This window comes from Symphalangus syndactylus, chromosome 17 (genome assembly GCF_028878055.3).
Source record: "Symphalangus syndactylus isolate Jambi chromosome 17, NHGRI_mSymSyn1-v2.1_pri, whole genome shotgun sequence".
NCBI classification, from domain to species: domain Eukaryota; kingdom Metazoa; phylum Chordata; class Mammalia; order Primates; family Hylobatidae; genus Symphalangus; species Symphalangus syndactylus.
Window position 1 is genome coordinate 84,627,393 of NC_072439.2, and position 19,592 is coordinate 84,646,984.

At 35.9% G+C, this 19,592-nt stretch overlaps 1 protein-coding gene across 8 annotated transcripts in view; it reads left to right on the top strand.

Annotated features, from left to right (window-relative positions):
• Positions 1-19,592, top strand: part of ATP11B (ATPase phospholipid transporting 11B (putative)) — a 131,400-nt gene that overhangs the window by 66,717 nt on the left and 45,091 nt on the right. For all 8 annotated transcript variants that reach the window (XM_063621735.1, XM_063621736.1, XM_063621738.1 and 5 more), the window contains 9 exons: positions 1,367-1,517; positions 2,650-2,847; positions 9,211-9,453; positions 10,022-10,197; positions 11,021-11,089; positions 12,705-12,778; positions 12,855-12,958; positions 15,993-16,174; positions 17,443-17,646. In XM_063621735.1, coding sequence (XP_063477805.1) covers positions 1,367-1,517; positions 2,650-2,847; positions 9,211-9,453; positions 10,022-10,197; positions 11,021-11,089; positions 12,705-12,778; positions 12,855-12,958; positions 15,993-16,174; positions 17,443-17,646 — 1,401 coding nt within the window. The remainder of the gene's footprint in view (positions 1-1,366; positions 1,518-2,649; positions 2,848-9,210; positions 9,454-10,021; positions 10,198-11,020; positions 11,090-12,704; positions 12,779-12,854; positions 12,959-15,992; positions 16,175-17,442; positions 17,647-19,592) is intronic.

The window sequence follows — 19,592 nt, forward strand, 5'->3', positions numbered from 1 at the left end:
TCAGACAGATGTAGATTTGAATGTCATATCCCTTCCTTACTAGCTCTGTGGGGCTTTAGACCAGTTGTTTTCTTCTCTTGATCCAGGTGTTCTCATGTATAAAAATGCGAGCAGTACTATAGGTGAAGTGCTGAATACTGTGCCTAACACATAATAACCAAACAAAAGCCAGTTCCTTTCTTACGTTCCTTATTTACTGTCACTGCAGAATATATAGAGTTTACATTGGAACATGGTGGAATATCAGCTTACTCCATAGTTAAGATTAGGTTAAATTATGAAAGGCCTAGGGAGAAAAATCAGAATTCAGGCATTTTTCAATCTTTTAAGAGTTTTTACAAAGCTTGTGATTCACATTTTCCCTCAGTATTTGTTGGATGTGAGAGTTCATTATAACATCACTTGTTTTGCATACATTTGAATTTACAATGATAAGAGTTCCCTTTAATTGTATTAATACGTTTTTAAACTTAAAGACATGTGGCATTAAGCTTACCTAATAAAGAGAAGAGGGATTCTGAAGTCAATTCCTGACATATGTGATTTTGCGAAATTTACAGAATTATTTTTGGGCTTTGGTCTTTGTCAGTTAAAAAGTATATAATAATTTCCCCTTTACAGGTTTTTTTTTTTTCTTTTTTTGTTTTGTTTTGTTTTTCAAGACAGAGTCTCGCTCTGTCACCCAGGCTAGAGTGCAGTGGCGCGATCTCGGCTCACTGCAAGCTCCACCTCCCGGGTTCATACCATTCTCCTGCCACAGCCTCCCGAGTGGCTGGGACTACAGGCGCCCGCCACCACGCCTGGCTAATTTTTTTTGTATTTTTAGTAGAGACCAGGTTTCACCGTGTTAGCCAGGATGGTCTCCATCTCCTGACCTCGTGATCTGCCCGCCTAGGCCTCCCAAGGTGCTGGGATTACAGGCGTGTTGAGCCACCACGCCCGACCAGGGTTTTCATATAGATTAGATAAGGTAGTAGATGTGACAAACATTTTATAAAATTTTAATGCTATACAAATGTTATTTTTAGCTATTACACTTAAGATGGGTGCTGAAAATGTAAAAAAAAAAGAATAATTACTTATGGCAAAAATAACTGACTAAAACCGTCATTTACTATAAGCATTTTGAATGGTAACATGGCTATATTAAATAGGCTTGTAACCTGTGTGTATTGGTTCTTTTATGGCTAATAAATAAATTCTATTTAACGGTTATTTCTTGAAAACAAAAACTGTGTATTTTAAAATAGTTACGGTAATACCTTCTATGTTTTAATATGTTCTCTAATGCAAGTACTAATTTTCAAGCAAGTGAATATAGTAATACATTATTTGTATGTTTTATATTATCTTTTTCTTCCTTTAGGTCAATGAATACATTTTTGATAATTTATCTAGTAATCCTTATATCTGAAGCTGTCATCAGCACTATCTTGAAGTATACATGGCAAGCTGAAGAAAAATGGGATGAACCTTGGTATAACCAAAAAACAGAACATCAAAGAAATAGCAGTAAGGTATTTTATGGTGTTACTGACTGTGTCATAAAGGAAACTTATTTGGCACAATTAGTGCTTTGGTAGTGACTTCTGATAGGAGAGACCACTGTAATCCTAAATCCATTAGTACTGAAGGGTGACAAAAATGGCATTGCAAATGCAGAGAAGCCAGTGTGTTTGTACTGATATGCTTTTTGTAGTTTATGGCATAAAAAGTTGTATTCCCTGTGGCATGACTTGAATAGTTCAAAGAGGTCACAGAATTTTAAATCCATCTATATTTGCATTTCACATTAATACTACAAACTCAGTTTTCTCTTTCATTTACTATGTCTTATAAATGAATGAAAGAGTAAATGGATCTATTTTTAATTTTGTCTTAATAATTCAAGGATGCTTATTATCAGTCTTAATATGAAGTAATATTGCAAATTATGTCATGTATTTTAAATTGATTAAACATGGACTACCAAGATAATTTAACCTATAATTTTGGTAAATAATTGTTCTCCAAATTTCACTTTAGGTTAAAATCTTTGTATTGGAAGACAAATTTGGACCTCAAGAAACTACAAAGCAAATAATCACAGGGTTGTATTTTTAATATCATTCACAATTAGGTACATTTCCTTTCACAAATGCATATTGAAATATGGAGCCGCTAAAGCCATTAAAGTAGGCTGTTCCTATATAATCTGCACTTAAGAGTTTTAATTTCTAGCACTTTTAACCTCGCAATTATTGTATAACTTTGTAAAGTTACACTCAACTTTTAGTAGTTATCTGATTTTGAAGGGTAATAGTAGAATGGGATAAGTACACTGCTGGTATTATAATTATAATTTTGCCAAAGGTAGTTTCAGTCATACCAGGCTTTTTGTTAGCTTCTGAAAGTAACAAATTAACTTATTTGAATTTAACCTTTTCATCATTTATTTCATCAAGATTCTAATGAGCAATAAAATAATCAGAGGAAATGTAATGTTAAAAAGACAATTCAATAAATGAATTTCAATTCATGAGACTATTCTACCTCAGAGTATAGTTGATGTTCTATGTAGGCATGAAACTTTCTGGTCATTTTCATCAGTAATACTGAAGAAATTCTAGTTTATTTTTTCTTATCAAACAATTATTTCCTTTTTTCTAGATTCTGAGATTTATTTCAGACTTCCTTGCTTTTTTGGTTCTCTACAATTTCATCATTCCAATTTCATTATATGTGACAGTCGAAATGCAGAAATTTCTTGGATCATTTTTTATTGGCTGGGATCTTGATCTGTATCATGAAGAATCAGATCAGAAAGCTCAAGTCAATACTTCCGATCTGAATGAAGAGCTTGGACAGGTGAAAATGATCCTAATATTTTGTTTCTCTAATTTGTTATTTTTATCAAAGCAATACATGTACAAAGATTAATGTAACAAGGTATTATGACACTTATACCAAAAACAACCCTCCTTTGCTCCACTCCTAGCTGTTCCCAATTTTTAAACCCTAAGTTGTTTCTTTTGTTATTTACCACTATATTTCTATTTGATTTTCTTTTTCTTAAGTTTTAGACATTATCTACTATGGAATATAAAGACATAACTCTTATACTACTCTTCCCGCACATATACCCAGACACATATCCACTTTGCTTCTTCATAGCCCCCTAATACTATCATATCACAATTTGGGATTTAATAAATATTTTTATTAACATTATTATGATTGTTTTAATATTGTTCACTAATTCCCAGTTTTATAGGTGTGCCCTATAATACCATAATTACATTTCCCTTCTTATATATTTTGTTTTCCCAAGAGTTAATTGCTCTGTTTTTTTCATTTCCTTAATTTCCATATGCCACAAACAAGTCTCTGATAATATGTGCAGCATCTGTCTACGTATTCAAACGTATCAGGTAATCTGGGAGTTCCTTTCTTCCTCCCTGCCTTCTTTTTTTTTTGGTGGCAATGTTTTTGGAGGCTTCCACCTTTCTGCTCCAGTTGGATTATTCTTTATTCTTTCTGGGCTTGCTTCTCAGCTGTCACTCTGGACTTCCCTTTATCATCACCCTGGAAATTCCTTTGCCTGTCTCATGTTTTGGATCTCCTCTTTCTTGCATCCCATGTCTTCCTACCTGTGGCTTATTCTCTTTTGGTGCTGTACATCTTCTAATAACTTCCTGAAAAAGGGTGTATGAGAGGAAAATGTTTTGAAACTTGACATGTCTGAAAATATCTTTATTATCTTTTCACACTTGATTAGTAATTTAGCTGGTATTGCATTCCAGATTGAAATCTTCAGAAATTTGAAGGGATTTTATTGTTTTCTAGCCTCCAGTGTTGCTGTTAGAGAAATCCAGTTCCATTCTGATTCCCAGTTCTTTATGTATTATCTGTTGTTTTATCTCTGGAAGCTTTAGGATCTCCTTATGCAATAGTTCTGAAATTCATGATGGTGTACCTTGGTGTTGGTTTTTCCTTTTTTATTTTTTGTCTCATTGGCAATTAACTCTGAGTCTTTTCAGCCTGGAAACACATGTCCTTCAATTTTAGGAAATTTTCTTGTACTATTTTTTTGATAACATGTCTTTCTATGTTTCCCTTGTTTTGAAACTATTTGCATGTCATATCACTTATATTGATCCTTTAATTCTCTGACTTCAATTTTCAGTTTTTATTTATTTGTTTTTATATTCTACTTTCTGGTAGAATGCCTCTGGTTTATCTTTTCAGTATCTTTTGATTTATTTCTCCTATAATATTTTTAATTTCTAATATTTTGGTATTCTCTGGATAGTTTTTTTAAATTGCCTCTTATCCCATTTCTTGAACGTAATCTATTCTTTTACCTCCCCGAGGATATTAATGACAGTCAATTGAAGTCTTCTGCTCCATGTATTATCTTTGCTTGTAGTGCATTTTCCAGAACAGCCCGTTCTGCTATAATGTGATATATGCATTCCTAAAATTCACCGCATAATGCAAAATTGCCTAGTAAAAGTCACAGGGTTTATGAGAGAATGGGATTAGGGGTATGACACAAAAACATTAATAATACTTTTTTTTTTTTTGAGACGGAGTTTCACTCTTGTTGCCCAGGCTGGAGTGCAATGGCGCAATCTCGGCTCACTGCAACCTCCGCCTCCTGGTTGCAAGCGATTCTCCTACCTCAGCCTCCCAAGTAGCTGGGATTACAGGCACACACCACCACACCCACCTAATTTTATATTTTTAGTAGAGACATGATTTCTCCGTATTGGTCAGGCTGGTCTCAAACTCCCAACCTCAGGTGATCCTCCCACCTCCACCTCCCAAAGTACTGGGATTACAGGCGTGAGGCACTGCGCCCGGCCTAATAATACATTTTTTAAAAGATAGGAACCTAATAAAAACAGCACTTGCCAAAGTGTTCATGAATACACAGGTATTTCAATAAATAAGGCACTTATCTGGAAAAGACCTGAAGTTTGCCTGTGGAAGATAGGCATCAGAAGGGTTGCAACTTACCTGTTACTGTGAAGTGTTAGAAGGAAGGCTATCTGAAATCAGAGGGAGGGTTGTAATACCAGATGTGGATGAGTGTGACTCATAACACGTGGTGAACTGAGATAGCTAGTAACTGAGGTTTGGGCAAAATTTGAGCAAAGTTTTGATTATGCTCAAATTGTCCCTTATTGTATCAGTTGCACTGGGATAAATTTGTGTTTTCAAGATGGTGTTACAGCAGAACTGATTATAATTTGTTTCAGATTCTACCTTTTATATAAGGAGTGATCCTCAAATGGATGCTAATCTTTGTCTATCATTTCAAATTTAAAAGTGCTTTACCCAGGAGGCTGAGGTGAGAGGATGACTTGAGCCCAGGAAATCGAGGCTGCAGTGAGCCGTGATCACACCACTGCACTCCAGCCTGGGCAACAGAGTGAGACCCTGTCTCAAAAAAAAAAAAAAAACCGAAAGGCTGGGCTCAGTGGCTCATGCCTGTGTAATCCCAGCACTTTGGGAGGCCAAGGTGGGTGGATCACTTAAACCTAGGAGTTCAAGACCAGCCTGGACAACATGGCAAAACCCCATCTCTACAAAAAAATACAAAAACAAAAAATACAAACGTTAGCTGGAATACAAAAATTAGCTAGGCTCAGTGGTGTGTGCCTGTGGTCCCAGCTACTTGGGAGGCTAAGGTAGGAGAGTCACATGAGCCCAGGAGATGGAGGTTGCAGTGAGCCCAGATTGTGCCATTGCACTCCAGCCTGGGCGACAAGAGTGAAACCCTGTCTGAAAAAAAAAAAAAACTGGCACTAGTATGCTTATCAGAAGCTATTGATTCAGTGGGCCACACCTTAAGGTAATGGGCTGACAGGCCCAGCAGGTAATATTTCTGCTGCTTATGACTGCTAGAGCTGGCCATTGGAAATCTGTTTTTAGTGCACTGCCTCCCTTCCTGTGTGCAGCTGTTTGCGGAGACCAGATTCTGTCTGGTTCAGCCTACTAGGGGAATACACCTTCCAGCTGTTGCTCCAGTAAATGAGGGGCATTCTGAAGTTTGCAACTTTTAAAGAGATTTCAGAATTTAAACTACTCCTGATAGCGTGTATTTACAGCCTCATCCTGTACTCCCACATTCAGGGGTAGTTGGTAGGTCTGCTTCCTGAGCGTTTCTGAGAATGGGTTTCCTTATCACTTGGGTTTCAGATTCTAAGTTCTGGTAAATCAGTTACCACTCATTCATCTCCTTTTCCATCTTCCAAACTTGTGTCAATCTTTCCTCTCATGTTGACTTTTTTACCATTATTTTTGTTCTTTTTCTGTTTTTTTATCCTCATGGTGAAGTTTTAAGAGAACCAGAGATAATTAAATGTGCTCAACCTGTCATGTTTAACCAGAAGTTGATCCATTTATTTATTTATTTATTTTTTTGAGACGGAGTCTTGCTCTGTCGCCCAGGCTGGAGTGCAGTGGCACAATCTCGGCTCACTGCAAGCTCCGCCTCCCGGGTTCATGCCATTCTCCTTCCTCAGCCTCTCTGAGTAGCTGGGACTACAGGCACCTGCCACCACACCCGGCTAATTTTTTGTATTTTTAGTAGAGACGGGGTTTCACCGTGGTCTCGATCTCCTGACCTCGTGATCCGCCCGCCTCGGCCTCCCAAAGTGCCGGGATTATAAGCGTGAGCCACCACGCCCAGCCGATCCATTTATTTTTAGTAACATTTAGGAGGCCTTAATAATTTATGTTAAATGTTAATTCATGGCACATTTCTTTAATTACGTATTATATATTTAAGGCCTAAAGGCCCATTTTTACTTTTCTGAATAAATATTTTCCAATCTGCCTTTGACCTTTCTTTCTCAACTCTCTTCCCCTCCTTTTTCCTTCATGATAGAATTTTTGTTTTCCTGGAACCTCACATTGTGTATGCATACTCATGTCTGCTTTGTCTTTAAGAAACTTCTGGTGATTATTTCTTTAATTACTGATTTTCTCAGCCCCTCTTTTTGCTTTTGAAACTACAAGTATTTAATATATGTTTATTGCCTCTATTCCTATTTTGTCTTTATACCAATGAAATCTACTTTATTTCATATTCTTCTATGCTCTTTCATTTCCGTATTATCCAAAAAACAACTCTTAGGAAGGTTTACAGCGATGACCTGTTTATCATGAAAGTTAAAAGATTAAACTTCCTTTTTTTTTGAGACGGAGTCGGGCTCTGTCGCCCAGGCTGGAGTGCAGTGGCGCAATCTCTGCTCACTGCAAGCTCCGCCTCCCGGGTTCATGCCATTCTCCTGCCTCAGCCTCACCACTACAGGTGCCCGCCACCACGCCTGGCTAATTTTTTGTATTTTTTTTAGTAGAGACGGGGTTTCACTGTGGTCTCGATCTCCTGACCTCGTGATCCGCCCGCCTCAGCCTCCCAAAGTGCTGGGATTACAAGCGTGAGCCACCGTGCCCGGCTAAGATTAAACTTCTTGATTTTATATATATATATACTTTTAAATCAAAGTTAATTTATTTTATCCATTCCTACCATCTAATCTTTTTTCTAAAGAATGCTGCATGACTGATAGTGCAGTCTGTATTCTAGTAACCTCTAGAGTATTATTTCTGTTTGATTGCTAATGTGTCTTATATTTTCTTTATAACTCATCCCTCATTCTTCCTGATCTACATGTGTGGGTTTTTTTTAATTAACTTGCATGGGGTCTTTAAATTCCAGTTCAACATTGCTATAGATACTGGGCAACATTTAATATCAAATAGTAAAGATAAAGTATTCTGTCTCTTATTTCCAGTTTTACCATTTATTTGCTTTTTGACTTTAGGTAAGTTAAGTAATTTTTTGACAAATTTAACCCTACCTTTCGTTTTGGATATCGATCTTTTTATCCTGGAATTTTGCTGAACTTATATATTAGTTCTGTTTTTTTTAGTGGGTTTTTTAGAATTTTCTGTATACAAGGTCATATTATGTGCAAATGGAGATAGTTTTACCTCTTGTTTTCCAATCATGTTAACTTTTATTTCCCTTTTCTTGCCTAATTGTCATGGGTAGAACCTTAAGTACAATGTTGAGTAAAAGTGACAAAAGCAGTCTTATTCCTGATCTTAGGAAGACAGCATTCAATCTGTCTCCATAAGGTATGATGTTAACTGTGAGTTTTTTATAGATACCCTTTATCAAGCTGAGGAAGTTCCTTTTTATTCCAGTTTGTTGAATGCCTTTATCACGAAGGGTATTGGATTTTTATCAAATGCTTTTTCTAAACCTATTTTGGTGGTTATTTTATTAATAAAATGAAGGCCAGGTACCATTTTATTAATATGATGGATTACATTAATTTTTTTAAATGTTGAGTCAATCTTGCAATTCTGGGATAAATCCCACACATTTGTAGTATATAACCCTTTTTATATGTTTCTGGATTTGATTTGCATCTCTTTATAAGGGATGTTGGTCTGTAGCTTCTTTTCTTGTGATTTCTACATGCCTTTTTAAAGGACTTTTTCTCAAGTCATTATTGCAGTAATCAGATTTTCATGATGATCCTGGTTGGATCAAGACTTGACTATTACATCCTTCTTTTTTCGTGGACATACCTTCTTTTAAAGTAATTTTTCTGGAATTAGCCTCCAAAAGTAATAAAATAATTTGTCTTACTTACTTTTAAAAATATTCTTTTAAACATTGATTTTTTTCACTAAATTTGTTTTCTGCCCTCAGTTTCAACTTCTGTCTGTTTTAGACAATTCGCACCTCTAACTTCTTGTGTTGCTGTCGCTATCATTGTGTATTCCTATTCCCAGCTCTGCACTATTTCCCTTCACTCAGATACCCTTTCCCATTCTGTGTTATTAAGCATCCTTTCCACCCTGCTTTAGAGATAATTCTTGAGTCCTACTACTTAAAACACCTTAGCCAAGAAAAAAAAAAGAAGCATTAATACCAAATTCTCGTCAATTCTACAGATAAACATGTACGTAAAGATGCCACAAACTTCAGAATCTGTGTAGCTTTACACTATTTTGTATTACCCTGTTTTCTTTCCTTGGCATCTTTATTTATTTAATTGCTTGGATTATAAGAATCTTAGCATCCATATATCAATATTAATAGATAAACTGGACTTGAGGAGAGCGAGGACAGAGATTTTTTTCTTTATTAACATAGGACCGTGAACACAAAGGTTTATTTTCTTTTGTTTTCTATCTCTATAGGTAGAGTACGTGTTTACAGATAAAACTGGTACACTGACAGAAAATGAGATGCAGTTTCGGGAATGTTCAATTAATGGCATGAAATACCAAGAAATCAATGGTAGACTTGTACCCGAAGGACCAACACCAGATTCTTCAGAAGGAAACTTATCTTATCTTAGTACTTTATCCCATCTTAACAACTTATCCCATCTTACAGCCAGTTCCTCTTTCAGAACCAGTCCTGAAAATGAAACTGAACTAGTAAGTAATTTTTAAATTAATAAATAAGGGTTTCATATGAAATAATTCTCTTCAGTAGTTGATGAGTTGCAGGAAAAAAGTTTGTGTCAGTAGAGCAAGGAATACACATTTGAAATTCATATATTTGATTCAACAATATAAAATATAATCCTAAGAATTTGTAGTTACAGCCCAGTTTAATTTGTTAGTTAATACGTGTCTGCCTTAGCTCTTTGAGTATTTAAATGGAATGTAGTTAAGAAAAGCCCTTACTGCCTTGAAGCGAAGAAGACTTTCTTTGAAAAATAGAGCTTAAACTTATTTAATACTTTTTGAGACCTCACTTCTTCTATAAAAAAGTGTTCCCCTCTACTTGCAATGTGGTTGTACCTCCTAAAAAGATGCTCACGTGTTGAAGGGTCCTAAGCAAATGTGACGTTTTACTTTTTGAAGGCAGAAACAACCAACTGTTATTCAGGCAATCAAGGTTGTAGCACCCTTGTTCTAGATCTTAGAATTTTGCCTCTGGTTTCCTAAATGGTATGTGGAAATGATATTTTTATCATGAATATTAATTGCATTTTTACAGATTAAAGAACATGATATCTTCTTTAAAGCAGTCAGTCTCTGTCACACTGTACAGATTAGCAATGTTCAAACTGACTGCATTAGTGATGGTCCCTGGCAATCCAACCTGGCACCCTTGCAGTTGGAGTACTATGCATCTTCACCAGATGAAAAGGCTCTAGTAGAAGCTGCTGCAAGGTAATTTAGTCTGATTTCCAAATCTTCGGAAAAACACTGTTTAAATAAATGTAACAATATTAGAATCATCATTTAAAATTTTCAAACATAAATTCATCATTTTAAGTTGTCAGAATTCATATAAATACATAAAAATAGAAGTACAATTTAAATTTCAAATGACAATTTGAAGTCATTATCATGCTTGCATTGAGTCTTTTTTTAAGATCTCTTTGAAAGTCTGATTACTATAAAAATCTGTGTAACAGAATTTATGAAAAATGCTTGTGTATATGTTGTACTACACCTACCCTGATCCTTCTAATCCTTCTAGTCCTTTAAAGTATATATATGTGTGTGTGTATGTGTATATATATATTTATATATATATTCTTTTATATATATATATATTTCTTTTTTTGAGATGGAAACTCACTCTGTCACCCAGGCTGGAGTGCAGTGGTGTGATCTCAGCGCAGTGCAGCCTCTGGGGTTCAAGCCATTCTCCTGACTCAGACTCCTGAGTAGCTGGGACTACAGGCACAGGGCACCACACCTGGCTAATTTTTGTATTTTTAGTAGAGATTGGGTTTCGCCATGTTAGCCAGACTGGTCTTGAACTCCTAGCCTCAGGTGATCAACCCGCTTTGGCCTCCCAAAGTGCTGGGATGACAGGCATGAGCCACCACTCCTGACACCAAAGTAGTGATATGAAAAGGAAGTATTTTTAAATGCATTCTGAACTTTGATTTTAAATGTTTTTATTCAAGTTAAGCTATAGTGACATCGTGAAATATGCAATATTATTTCTTAAGTCTCACTTTTTTATCCTTTTGATGTCTAGGATTGGTGTTGTGTTTATTGGCAATTCTGAAGAAACTATGGAAGTTAAAACACTTGGAAAACTGGAACGGTAATTTTTCATATATTGGAATGTTTTCTGTGTTAAGTGTATATAGTATAGAATAGGGATCAGTAAACTAGCTCACAGGGCAAATCTGGCCTATTTTTTGTTTTTCTATAGCCCACAAATCACGTTTTTTTTTTTTTTTTTTTTGAGAGAGAGAATCTTGCTCTGTCACCCAGGCTGGAGTTCAGTCACCCAGGCCAAGAGGCTCACTGCAGCCTCCACCTCCCAGGTTCAAGTAATGCTTGTGCCTCAGCCTCCCAAGTAGCTGGGATTACAGGCATGCGCCACTATGCCTGGCTAATTTTTGTATTTTTAGTGGAAATATTGACCAGGCTGGTCTATAACTCCTAGCCTCAAGAGATCCGCCCACCTTGGCCTCCCAAAGTGCTGGGACTACAGGTGTGATCCACTGTGCCTGGCCCACATTACATTCTTAAAGGATTGTTTTAAAAAGAGGTAAAATATGCAACAGAGACCATATATGGCCTGCAAAGCCTGAAATATTTACTCTCTGGCCCTTTACAGAAAAAGTTACTGAACTCTGCTCTAGAATGATGTTAACATTATATTGTATCTCATCATAGTTATAACAATAGTCTGCTTTGAATATTTCATCTGTATTTTAGCTTAATGATTCTTGAATTTACTTGTATGTTTATTTTTAGATGCTTCTGGGTAGTGAGTTTTATAGGTTTATACTCACTGAATAAAGAAAACTTTCCTTATATTTCCTGTGATTTTTATCTTTCAAACATGAAGGAACAGCTGTCTATATCTAGTTTTTCCATTCTTTGATAAATTAGTTGATGCTTAATATACTTACTCCTTTCATGGTTTTAGCAATTCTGATCATATGTCAATTCCAGCTGTGCTTTTCCAAACTATGCTTTTCCATACTAGATAGGGCCCATTTTTTGGCCACTTTCATGTGACAGCCTGTCTATTCAACTCACTGTTTTTCTGTGAGATGTGTGAAGATTTCATATGTAAATCACTGTGTAAGTGATTTACATATGAAAGTCTTCTTCTGGAAGACTTTAAGCCACACCTCATGTAGCCACACAAATTTTTTTACAGCTCCCTAGAGAGGCACGAGGGAATGGACCCCTGCACACACACACCCAGGTTCACAGTCACTGCTATAATGAGCCTTTGATATTAATGTGTGTTGTGTTTGTCAGGTGTATTAGGACAGAAAAAAGCAATGAGAATCAGTTACCTTTTTTAGTCAGAAAAACATGTAGCTGGGCAGATCTGGATTCCAATCCTTGTTCTGCCACTCACAAGCTTACCTGACTTTAGGCAAATTACTTAATCTTTCTGAGGTTAATAGTCTTCATCTATAAAAATGAGATAAGACCTACTTTCTTCACTTCTCATGGGTATTAAATGACATAAGGTGTGTAAAATACGTGGCATTTGGTAATTAGTCAGTGTCAGTCTATTCTTTTTCTTCCCTGTTTTGTTATTAATGACATGTAACCTGTCATCATGAAAATGAGATTAATTCTTGTTCTAAATTAGCCATTTTATCTTATATATGGATTATTTCCATATAATCACTTATTATTTTTTTTAAAAAGTGAAGTTTTTGTCTTTCTTACTTTCTTTTCTTTAGGTACAAACTGCTTCATATTCTGGAATTTGATTCAGATCGTAGGAGAATGAGTGTAATTGTTCAGGCACCTTCAGGTAACCAATCTAAACTTTCATGAATTTTTGTTTATGTAATATTAAGAGCTTGATGACTCATTTTTTTTGTCTCTAGGTGAGAAGTTATTATTTGCTAAAGGAGCTGAGTCATCGATTCTCCCTAAATGTATAGGTGGAGAAATAGAAAAAACCAGAATTCATGTAGATGAATTTGCTTTGGTGAGTTCAAATTTCTATGATTAAAAAAACTCTAAAAGATATAGGTATGAAATATTTCGGACTTTATTTCTTATAATTTTTATCAAAAATTATGGAAATTCTGCAGTTGTGTTACACTGTGTGTTGGCTCCACATTCCTTTTGTGAAAACTGACTTTTAACGCAAGCTCAAATATATCTTCTCTTCAAACCTATTCTACAGTCAGGGCATTTCTGGTTACAAGGTCTGCTCAAACTATGCTATTTTAGAAGAGTGTTTATTAAACAAACATAGGGGAATCCTAATGATGTGGAGAAACTGGAACCCTTCTACACATATTGCTGGTAGGATTATAAATGGTACAGCTACATTGAAAAATAATTTGGCTAAGTTCCTCAGAAGGTAAACATTGAGGTACTATATGACACAGCAGTTCTACTCCTGGGTGTACACCCAAGACAGCTGAAAACATGTCCACAAAAAAACTTATACACGAATGTTCATAAGCAGCATTATTTCCAATAGCCACAAAAATGGAAAACCCAAATGTCCAACTAATGAGTAGATAGGCAGAATGTGGTATATCCATATAATGGAATATCAGTAGGCTGTTAAGAGGAACGAAGTACCGATATATGCTACAACATGGACGAATCTTGAAAAGTGTGCTGCATGAGAGGCAGTCAAAAAAGGCCATATATTAATACTACATTTATATGAAATATCCAGAATAGGCAAATTCACAGAGAAAGCTCATTACTGATTGCCAAGATCTGGAGGAAGGGGAAAAAGGAGAGTCCTCATGGGAGCAATGAGATATTGTGGATTTAGATAGTGGTGATAATGGCACAACTCTGTGAATATACGATATAACACTGATTTGTACTGTTTGAAGAGGTGAATTTTATGGTATGTGAATTATATCTCTCATTTACAAAATTTAAAAATATAGGGAATCTTATTAACACAAAGAGCCATCATTCATGTAAATAGCAAAATTATTATGCAGTTCTCTCTCAGTCTTAGAACTTCATGATCTCTCATTTTTGCATTTCTATAAATGTATGCTCCACACTCACCTCTGCTCATCTGCCTTCTTTAACAGTTTATGATATTTTTCCCGTTGTTTCCTAATTGTTTATGTTCCAGTTTACCCACCACATTGTAACATCTGTGAGAACAAAGACATTGTTCTACCTTATCACCATTTTAATATTTAAAATAATGCTGGCACATAGTTTGTGCTCAGTAAGTATTTGTTATAGAATGAATTAATTCATATATTAATAACAGATGGTTCTTTAACTATTAATTAAAAGAAGCACATTTATAGGTACGGGTCATTTATAAGTCAGGGAATGGCAATATTTAGAAATTGCTAAATAGGGCTGGGCGCGGTGGCTCACGCCTATAATCCCAGCACTTTGGGAGGCCGAGGCCAGCAGATCACAAGGTCAGGAGATTGAGACCATCCTGGCTAACAGGATGAAACCCCACCAGTAGTCCCAGCTACTCGGGAGGCTGAGGCAGGAGAATCACTTGAACACAGGAGGCAGAAGTTGCAGTGAGCCAAGATCACACCACTGCACTCCAGCCTGGGCAACAGAGCAAGACTCCATCTCAAAAAAAAAAGAAATCTGCTAAATAGTGTCATATGGTATTTTTAAGTCTACGCTTTCCAAGTTGTTATTAGGATATTTATTACGGGGCTCAGCACAGTGGCTCATGCCTGTAATCCCAGCACTTTGGGATGCTGAGGCAGTATCACTTGTGGCCAGGAGTTTGAGACCAGCCTGGGCAATGTAGCAAGACCCTGTCTCTACAAAAAAATAAAACATAGCCAAGCGTGGTGGCACATGTCTATAGACGTAGCTACTCAGGAGGCTGAGGCAACAAAATCACTTGAGCCCAGGAGTTCAAGGCTATAGTAAGCCAAGATCACACCACTGCACTCCAGCCTAAGCAACAGAGCAAGACCCTGTCTCTAAAAATAAAAAAGAATATTTATTACTAGTTTTCTTGAGGAAAATGCATGTAGCAAGAAAAGGAACTTTTATAAGTCTTTAGATTTAGATATCAACTTTCAGAGATGAATACTATAAGAAAACTTTGAGCCTAGTAGAACCAGATAATCAATTCTGATTCCAATTCACTTGTGAAGATATATTACTTAAAATCATTTATTTGATAAATCTAAAAAGTTTTTTTTTATAATGGCCATTTTATTGACTTGTTTATTTGAAGGGCAAATTTTGTCATACAATGAATCTTTAGGAAATTATGATCTCCTTTGCTTTAGAAAATTGTACGAAGTAGGTAAAAATGGAATTGTAAGTTAAAACAGGAAGGTAGAACCTGCAGCTGTCTTTCTCTTGACAGTCTTGAAGGTATTAAGAACTTTCTGGTTTTCCATATAACACAGTTTAAAAACCACTAATAAGATAGTCTTTATGATCTATTCTAGGCTCTAATATTCTACAATTCAGTGACCTTATTTATTTTGAGCAACTTTTTTTTTTTTTTTTTTTTTTTTGAGACAGAGTCTTGCTCTTTCACCCAGGCTGGAGTGCAGTGATGCTATTTTGGCTCACTGCAAGCTCCACCTCCCAGGTTCATGCCATTCTCCTGCCTCAGTTTCCTGAGTAGCTGGGACTACAGGTGCCCGCCACCATGCCCGGCTAATTTTTTGTATTTTTAGTAGAGACGAGATTTCACCATGTTAGCCAGGATGGTCTCAATCTCCTGACCTCATGATCCGCCTGCCTTGGCATCCCAAAGTGCCGGGATTACAGGCATGAGCCACCGCGCCCAGCCCATTTTGAGCAACTTTTTAAGAAAACATCAGAAGTTGAAAGAGGTATATGTGTCCTATAACTCAGATCAGTAGAGCTTTGTGACACTATTTATTTCCTGTCGCTAGGTGATAGTACTTTTTAAATGATTTGTGATTGACTTTTGGTACTAGGTCCTCAGTGTATTTTGATAGTGACTTCTTGATTTTCTGTTTGTTGTTTGTGTTCAGTTTTTGTCTTTAATTTTTGTTTGTTTGTTTTAGAAAGGGCTAAGAACTCTGTGTATAGCATATAGAAAATTTACATCAAAAGAGTATGAGGAAATAGATAAACGCATATTTGAAGCCAGGACTGCCTTGCAGCAGCGGGAAGAGAAATTGGCAGATGTTTTCCAGTTCATAGAGAAAGATCTGATATTACTTGGAGCCACAGCAGTAGAAGACAGGTATCAGATAAGTAAAAAATACTATTTTTCTCTCATAGGAATTTTTGTAAACAAGTATTCTAATATGTGACATAAATTCTCTTTACTAACATCCTATGATAAATTAATATATTTAAGATCAAAGTAGAGAACTAAATCCTTAATTTTTCCCAGTCAGTATGTACAGTTTTTGTTCTAGCCAGATATCTGAAATGGATGAAAGGAACCAGCTCTCTATAGGTTTTTCTTATAGGCTTGAATCTTTAGAATACTGCTCAGCGTGTCATGCAAACACTTGAAGCACCTGCTTAATTCTCCAGCCTTCCCTCCTACCACTGTCTCCTTCCGCTTTATGTTTCAACAATACTAAACTGTCTCTGCATGCCACCTGTAGCTAAAACTATTCTGTTTTGTGCCTATGTTGGCCTTCTGCCTGGGTGATTCTTCCCTTCACCATCCCTCTGTGACTACCTGTTCATAAAGTATAGCTTAGATATTAGCTCCACTCCAGTAAGACCTTTCCTGCCACCTAAGAGGATTAAAAATTCTCTTTGTGAAGTCTCATTGTAGGTAGTTCTGTTGTTGTCTTTCTGGCACTATATTATAATTATTTGTTTAAAGACTTCTCCTCTGTTAACCTGTGAAATCCTTGAAGTCCATTTATTCTTTGTCTTTGTTCCCAGAACCTATCTCACTGTCTGTTTCACAGTTTCTTAAATTTAGCTGAATTCTGAGATTGAATTCTGAGAGTAAGTCTCTTGTTATGTTTGCCTCCACCACCTAGACCTAAGGGTGTTTGCATATTTTTAAAATCTATGTTTTCATTTACTTTTTGGTTGTCCTTAAGAGATTTCTGAGACTCACCTAAAGTTAGGTAGACCTTTATTTTCTACAGTCTGATTTTTTAACTATATGAGTAGTTTGAGGTATTTTTTTAAAAATCAAAACAAAAAGAGAAAAATCTTGTTTGAAATGTAAGACTTCCTAATAAAACAGGAGTTTATGAAGAGCACATAGTTTCATCCTATAAATAGCAAATTTGAAGATACGTTCTTAAAATATGAAATTGTAGATTTTAATTGGTTGATTTTGTGTTAACCAGACAATCACCAGTCTGTTTATTCATGTTTCTTTCCTAATGAGAGAAAATTCCAGTTATATTGCTATATTGTATAATAACATTCCTAGGTCAAGTCAAAGAGTTTAGAATTATCCTTAAGTATACTATGTAGTTTAACTTAAAATACAGTCATAAAAGTATTCTCTACTACTAATTTGTTTCTTTTCAGACTACAAGATAAAGTTCGAGAAACTATTGAAGCATTGAGAATGGCTGGTATCAAAGTATGGGTACTTACTGGAGATAAGCATGAAACAGCTGTTAGTGTGAGTTTATCATGTGGCCATTTTCATAGAACGATGAACATCCTTGAACTTACAAACCAGAAATCAGACAGCGAATGTGCTGAGCAATTGAGGCAGCTTGCCAGAAGGTAAGAATATAGGAACCTGTATCATACCTTTCAGGGGTTAGCAAACTATGGTTCCCTGGGCCCGATGATATAGCCCACTGTCACTGCCTGTTTTTTACAGCCTATCAGCTAAAAGTAGTTTTTACATTTTTTGATAGATGAAAAGAAATCCAAAGAAGAATAATATTTCATGAAGTGAAAAGTATATGAAATTCAAATTCCAGTGTCTATAAAGTTTGATTGGAACACAATCACATTCATTTGTTTACATATTATCAACGAGTGCTTTTACACTACAGCACCTGAATTGAGTAGTTGCAGCAGAGACTTTACAAAATACTCTCTCTTCAGCTTTACACTGCTGTTTGATACTCTGAAAATCACAGTAAGATACATATAATGTGATAGTGTTTGGAGTGCCATGCATAGCACCATATCGCGACATTTTACCAGTTTTTATTAGTATATGGCCATCATGTCAAAACAAGAAAAGTGAACTTTTAACATTACACTTTGTTTTAAAGCACTGTAGATAGGGGATTATTTTATTTTTGAATTAGATGGCAAAGCATTGTTTATCATGCATTGATATATTAGCTGTGCTACCTATTTGAAAAGACATTTTCAAAGATGAATTATAAATCTCATTACATACAGTTCTGTTGTATTGAAATGTAAAAATCTCGTTACAGGTGGACATTAACAGATGAACATTTGCAATGTTAACTTTGAACCCCAATTAAACAAAATATTATCCCTTGCCCAAAAGAAATATTTTCATTCTTCTCATTAGTAAACCTCTCTTATTTAAAAAATTATACTCAATGATTACTACATTTTTAACTTAGTGAAAGTTTTGTTGAGATTTTTTCCTCTCATTCCGTAACTACCTATATCCTCAATTTTGCCTCTTGGCCCACAAAACCTAAAATTGAATATTTACTCTCTGGCCCGTAACAGGAAACATTTGCCAACCCCTGATCGAGTTTGTATGACCAAACTGGGAAATTAAGCTGCATTTAACTGTTCAAGATTATTTCATAAGAATTTATACTCTAAATTCTGTCTTTTTTGTAAATCTATCTTTTATAGGCATATCAAATTTTTGCCCCGTATGGGGGCAAATGATGCCCCATTTAACACAGTCTAATTTTTCACAGTAAACTAGGAAGGGCTTCATTTGAGCATCAGGGCTGCTTGTATGTAAGCATATTAGGTCTCCTGCAGGTTTGCTGTCTTGTGATACTAATCCAGAAAAATAAATACAAAGAGACAATACCATAGTTGTTAATATACATTCAGTGTTTTATATTTATATTTTTTATGCAGGCATTTATGTGATACCAAAGTCTGGATTTCATCTTTTTAAAACCTATTTAAGAGATATTTTAAAAAGACCATGCAGGGTTTTTGTTGTTGTTGTTGTTGTTTGTTTGTTTGTTTTTTGAGACAGAGTTTCACTCTTGTTGCCCAGGCTGGAGTGCAATGACGCACTTGGTTCACCACAGCCTCCGCCTTCCGGGTTCAAGTGATTCTCCTGCCTCAGCCTCCTGTGTAGCTGGGATTACAGGCATGCATCACCATGCCCAGCTAATTTTGTATTTTCAGTAAAGACGGGGTTTCTCTGCGTTGGTCAGGCTGGTCCCGACCTCAGGTGATCTGCCTGCCTCGGCCTCCCAAAGTGCTGGGATTATAGGTGTGAGCCACCGCACCCGGCCCATATGGGGTCTTTTTAAAATATCTCTTAAATAGGGTCACACCGGATCTTTGAGTGCAAAAAGACAATTGATTTAGGTAATTATGCTACAATTTGGGGACAATGTCAACAACATTGTGGCTATTTAAACGTTTAAATACTGCAATATCATGAACTCCCTAAAACACAGAAATTAATTGCTCAGAATCATTTACTTTATATATGCCTTTTTAAATATTTTTTTCTGGCTGGGCACAGTGGCTCATGCCTG